Source organism: Triticum dicoccoides, chromosome 1A (genome assembly GCF_002162155.2).
Source record: "Triticum dicoccoides isolate Atlit2015 ecotype Zavitan chromosome 1A, WEW_v2.0, whole genome shotgun sequence".
In the NCBI taxonomy this organism is placed as follows: Eukaryota; Viridiplantae; Streptophyta; class Magnoliopsida; order Poales; family Poaceae; genus Triticum; species Triticum dicoccoides.
The window spans coordinates 574,383,887-574,389,777 of record NC_041380.1 but is presented as its reverse complement, the minus strand read 5'-3'; the positions used below and the strand labels follow the sequence as shown (position 1 = coordinate 574,389,777).

General features: G+C 50.1%; 1 protein-coding gene across 1 annotated transcript; it reads left to right on the top strand.

The window, feature by feature from the left end:
- The first annotated feature begins 1,051 nt into the window (after nt 1–1,051).
- Nucleotides 1,052–3,769, top strand: LOC119291726 (protein psi1-like). Its single transcript, XM_037570536.1, has 3 exons — nt 1,052–1,473; nt 1,568–2,082; nt 3,050–3,769. The coding sequence occupies exons 1-3, from the start codon at nt 1,309–1,311 to the stop codon at nt 3,486–3,488; spliced, it is 1,119 nt and encodes a 372-aa protein (XP_037426433.1). The 5' UTR covers nt 1,052–1,308; the 3' UTR covers nt 3,489–3,769.
- The last annotated feature ends 2,122 nt before the right edge of the window (nt 3,770–5,891 follow it).

The window sequence follows — 5,891 nt, the reverse complement described above, 5'->3', positions numbered from 1 at the left end:
AGAATATAAGTCAGATGATGGAACATTCATGAAGAAAAATCCTTTTCTTTTCAGAAGAGAGTTTTGAAACAAAGGTAAGTTGATGATTAGTAAAATAGGATTTTAGTCTGCGATACTTTTGATATCGACTAAAATTCTAAAAAGCAATATCTGACAAAAAAAATCTCCTACCTGACTAGCGACATCCTGACAAGTAGCCACATATGGCATTGCTCTCGGCCACAGACTTGGCTTGAGACCTGACATATATGTAGGGTGACATGATGTAAGGATTGGTACGAGCGGCTAGGATTGACCAGTTCAGAGAAGGCCTATTTTGAAGGACACTGATGTAACTTTTAGTTTTAGTAGTAATCTTTGTTGTTTGTGTGTGTTTTATGCGATAACAAATAAACTCAGACCTTCAGCTGCAAAAAAAGAAAACACGTGCGTGCACCAAAACAAAACCATAACAAATCATGTACGTGAACAACGGGAACAACCTGCGAATGTGTTGAGTTGAAAACAAATGAACGGTTCCACTGAGGCATCTATTTCTCGGTACTGTTGAAGCATGACAAGTGCCTCCTTCGTGATTTGTACTACTATATATAAGATTGACATGAACAAGTACATCAAAGGCGGCCGCGCTTGGAAATGTATTTCGGTACGGAGATGTTTAACTTACACCAGCCGCTGAGCAACTTACGTCTGGAAATGAAACGACGGGCCGAGACGTATATTATTTACAAGTGTATTTGAAGAAGGTAAAACGGGAATCCAAACAGGGCACAAAGAGCCGTGCATCAAGATATTATATAGTTATTTACCGCCGAAAAAAGTATTTTTTGTGTGTGAGATTTTTTTTTTGTGTGTGTGAGATATTATTTTTTTTGAGACAATTCGTTTTGTGTGTGCGAGCCACGCGCTTGGTCGCCTGCAAACGCATACTGGGCCGAGCACGGAGGAGCGAGGTCCTGATTAACGGGCCGTCTCTTTGCAGCGATTACTTCCGGCCCACGACGACCAGGGGAGCGCAGGCGAGAGCCCGTCCCGTCTCCCCGTGGCGGCCGGTCGGGAGAGCCCGCGCGCCCTCGCGCAGCTTCTGGAACCTTCCACACCCATCCCCTCCCCTCTTTCCAATCCCACCTACACCCTTCCTTCTCCAGACGCTTCTCCCCTCCCCCTTTTCTCTCCCTCCTCCCGACCTCCACCGCTCCCCAGACCAACACCAGAGCAGATTCCCACGCGACGCGAGCGATCTCGATCGACCGACGAGAGAGGAGGAGAGAACCCATCCAAGAAAGGAAGGAAGGAAGGGCGGCGGGCATGGGGCTGGACTACTACAAGATCCTGGGGGTGGACAAGGCGGCGAGCGACGACGACCTCAAGAAGGCCTACCGCAAGCTCGCCATGAAGTGGCACCCCGACAAGAACCCCACCAGCAAGAAGGAGGCCGAGAGCAAGTTCAAGCAGATCTCCGAGGCATACGAGGTAACCAACCCATTCCTTCAAGATTTGATTTTCTAGATTCCGTCCGTCCGTCGATCCATCTCGCCGCGGCAATGCTCACGGTGCCTGCGCGCAGGTGCTGAGCGACTCGCAGAAGCGCGCGGTCTACGACCAGTACGGCGAGGAGGGGCTCAAGGGCCAGGTGCCGCCGCCGGGGGCCGGCGGCGGCGCGGGCGGGCCGGGGGGCGCCACCTTCTTCTCCACGGGCGCCGACGGGCCCACGGCGTTCCGCTTCAACCCGCGCAACGCCGAGGACATCTTCGCCGAGTTCTTCGGCTCCTCCAGCCCCTTCGGCGGCATGGGGGGCATGGGCGGCGGCATGGGGGGCATGGGGGGAGGAGGCCACGGCATGCCGTCCGGCGGCATCCGGTTCTCGCCGTCCATGTTCGGCGGCGGCGACCACCATACCTTCACCCAGACCTTCGGCGGCGGGGGCGGCCAAGGATACCCCGGGATGTTCGGCAGCGGCGGCGGCGGCGCGCCGGTCAAGGCGGCGCCCATCGAGAGGAAGCTGCCCTGCTCCCTCGAGGAGCTCTACAAGGGGACCACCAAGAAGATGAAGATCTCCAGGGAGATCGCCGATGCCAGCGGGTGAGCGCCCTCTCCTTCACTTTCCTCCCTCTGCTTCATGCATAATATGTTCGTTTGTCATTGCTGATTAAGATTCCTAGATTAAGATTGGAGGTTGTCTCAGTTGGCCCAGATTGAACCTGAGAATTGCGATGCCCTTTTTGGGTTCCTTCTAACAAACATTTCAGCTGTAGTATTGATTTGGACAGTTCTTAGGGATTATTAAGCCAGCATTTAGACTTTAGCGTGCTTGGTCATTCAGAATTATTTAGTGTCAGTGTGAGGCATACGTGTGTTGAGAAGATTAATAATAAGCCTGAGAAATGTGCAGTTGACCACTTGGGTCTGCCTGATTTGTTTTAGTAGACACTGCAATGAACCACTTGCAGCCAATCTTTTGTCTTCAGGAAATGATGCCTGAGATCTGCTTGGTTCAGATCCACTGTTCCTGGTTTATTAAAATTACAAATTGTTAGCAGAGCAATGTCCTTTTCGGTTCCATCTAAAAGTTCACCCGTGTGCTCTTTAAAATGGGCAGTTCTTAGGAATTCTTTGAGCCAATTTAAGTTTTTAGCATGTTCATTCATTCTGAATTATTTAGCACTCAGACTCATCGTCGAGTAAATGTGTTCTGAATGAACAAGAGACGCAAATGATTTTGTTGTTGCTGAACAAGATTCAGGAGCGAAGTAGGACTATGTTAAACTTGAGAAATATTCTTTAGTAGGCATTTCAGTGAAGCCCCTGCAGCCAATTCCTTGTGTTTGGAAAATGATGTCTGAGATTTGCTTGGTTCAGACTTCAATTTATATCAGTGTAATGTCCTTTTTCGTTCCATGTAACAGGTCAGTCATAGTATGTTTTTGACATGTCCAGTCGTTCTGAATTATTTAGTATCAGTTTTGGGTGCATGCTTTCAGAGGAAGAAGACACTGATTTTGTCTGCTTACATAGATACTAACCCTACCCTTCCCCCATCTGTGTGCAGGAAGACGATTCCGGTGGAGGAGATTCTGACGATCGACGTGAAGCCGGGGTGGAAGAAGGGCACGAAGATCACCTTCCCGGAGAAGGGCAACGAGCAGCCCCACACGATTGCGGCGGACCTCGTCTTCATCATCGACGAGAAGCCGCACGCGGTGTACACCCGGGACGGCAACGACCTGGTGGCGACGCAGAAGATACCGCTGGCGGAAGCCCTGACAGGCTACACGGTGCACCTGACGACGCTGGATGGGCGCAGCCTGACGGTGCCCATCAGCTCGGTGATCCACCCGGGGTACGAGGAGGTGGTGCGCGGCGAGGGCATGCCGCTTCCCAAGGACCCATCCAGGAAGGGCAACCTGCGGGTCAAGTTCGACATCAAGTTCCCCGCCAGGCTCACCGCCGACCAGAAGTCCGGCGTCAAGAGGCTCCTGGGGCAGTAGAGCAGGTCTGTGTGTGTTGTTGAACTGAACGCAGGGGGATGTGAGATGCTGCCTGCTTTTGGAGCATCGGCGATGACCGAGTTGGCCCTGTGGATTAGATGAGAAAGTGTATACGATGTGGACTTGGAAGTGCATAGATAGGTAAATCTTGGAAGTGCATTTCTTGTAAGCTTTTGGAGATCGAAGTTCGTCTGCTGGATGGCTTATTTTTTGTTGTTCCTGGCGTTTGTATGGATTAGTGATGCGGTAGAGGCAATAAAGTGGTTTCATAGTCCAAAAAACTGGGTGTACAAACTGTGCATTGCCGGCTGTTGTTGTTATTGCTAGCCGCACCATGAGAGCAGCCAAGGGGCGAGGGACGCCGCACACATGGTGAACCCCGCTGATGCGTCAAAGCTCAAAGGGCTGCCACTTGTTTCCCAGCATGCAAAGGCGGACATGGTGTTACTTGCAACCTGGGGCATGGCAGTTGCAACCGCAATTCCAAGATGCTACTACCACAATCGGGAGTGTTGCAAACCTGCTAGTGGAGCAGCTACAACCGACCGCACGCTGGAGTGGAGCTGACAAGCGTTTTTGTTGCAACCATGAAGAGGCACGGTTGGAACCGTTCATGGCAAGAGCGGCAACCGGCAATGGCAGGTGCGGGCGACCGAGGAGGAACGAGGCCGAGAGAGCGAGCGGGGCGATCGCGGGAAGACGAAGCCTCTATATCAGACGGTTAGGCACATACGAATCGAACGGCTCTGCATTGACCCGGCGGAAGCCTTGGCTGGTCAATTTGAAGATGTGATGCATCGAGTGTTTGCCCCAGAAGAAGCCAGACCCGAGCCGACGACGCCGATCGGTCACGCACGCGCCTCCATCCGCCAGTCCGTGTGCACGCTGTGCTCGCGCCAAGGTCTTCCTACCCGGCCGGTCATTTTCCTTTCCTTTTTGCAGTTATACTACTTCTTTTTGGCTTACGCGTTTATTATAAATTGTTTTTCAAAATGTAAATAAGAATAAACAATACTCTATGTTTGTTCTTTTTTTTGTTTTTTTTTGCGGTTGTACTTGTTAGTAGACTAAAGTTCTACTCCGGTGAGGGAGGGACAATGATGGGGCCCACCATTGACTCGTTCTGGTGCTTATGGTTGTCGTTAGGTGGTCTACATGCATGGATGCAATTTTTCTTACTCCTGATTTTCTTTTTGTATCGCCATGATGTTTTGATGAATAGATGGATGTTTTTCCCGCAATAAAAAGTTGCATGTACTTTTTTTGTTGGCTAAAGTTGTTTTTACAAATTGGTTGTTGGCGTCGAGGAAGAGTCAGAATGCAACTAAAGGTAGGGTTGGCGATGTTTTATAAATTTTTATTTTTGTTTCTAAAAAAACTTCTACTAACTTGCCGCGCGCCCTAACATAAGGAACACTATGCTGGTAGAAATGAAACTTCTTCTAACTATTTGTTTTTTCCTACATGTGGCATATCTGACTCTCATGCCTAATTGCACAAGTTGCAACTATACACAACACGTTCAATGCACAGCTATATGTGTTGCGGCCTTTTTAGGATCAACATGTGAGGCGACCTTAGGAGGCACTAGTTAGACATTTAGCAGTTGCGTTTTTCATTTCTCTTCCTTTTTTGTTTTGTTTTTCTCCCACTGCACGAGAATAATATTCCAAGACAATCTTCGGGAGAGGGGTGTTCTTTTTTTCTCTAGTTGCATGTCCACCCTAGACACGAAATCCCCCCTAGCGGTGGCAGTTGCATCTCCATCCTCGACATGCAATTGTCCCAGCTGTGTGTGTTGTGTGTGTGTACGCGCGTGCTGCTAGGGGACGACCCAATGACGGTGTTTTTCATTTCTTTTGTTTTCATTTTTTTCTTTTGTTTTTCATTTCTTTTGTTTTTATCTCCCACCACACAAGAACAGTATCCCAAGACGACCCCCACCCCGCCGCGCACGTGGGAATTTCCCTTCTTCTTCAGTTGCATGTCCACCATTGACACACAACTGCCATAGGAGGTGGCCCGTTGCATGTCCACCCTTGGCACCCAACTACTCCCGACCAGTTGCATGTTCATCACCATGCAACAACCCTCAAGTGTGCATGTGTGTGTGTGTGTGTGTGTGTGTGAGCGCGCGTGTGCATGTGTGTGTGTGTGGGCGCGCGCGTGCAATAACCCCCATGTGGCTCTAGGGGGTAGTGGCTCAACGAAAGAGAGAGAGAGAGAGAGAAAGAGAGAGAGAGAGAGTGCAATAACCCCAATGTGGCTCTAGGGGGAGGTAGTGGCTCAACGATGGCGCTTTTATTTTTCATTTTCTTTTATCCCACCGCATTTGGCTCTATGGTGTTTTGTGGGAGGAGGGGAAGTAGGGGTAGTTGCATGTCTGCAACTAGGCACGCAACT

Coding starts and splice junctions, on each gene's coding strand:
- LOC119291726 (XM_037570536.1), top strand. CDS start 1,309: ATGGGGCTGGACTACTACAAGATCCTGGGGGTGGACAAGGCGGCGAGC. Junction 1,474..1,567: donor AGATCTCCGAGGCATACGAG/GTAACCAACCCA, acceptor GCCTGCGCGCAG/GTGCTGAGCGACTCGCAGAA. Junction 2,083..3,049: donor GAGATCGCCGATGCCAGCGG/GTGAGCGCCCTC, acceptor ATCTGTGTGCAG/GAAGACGATTCCGGTGGAGG.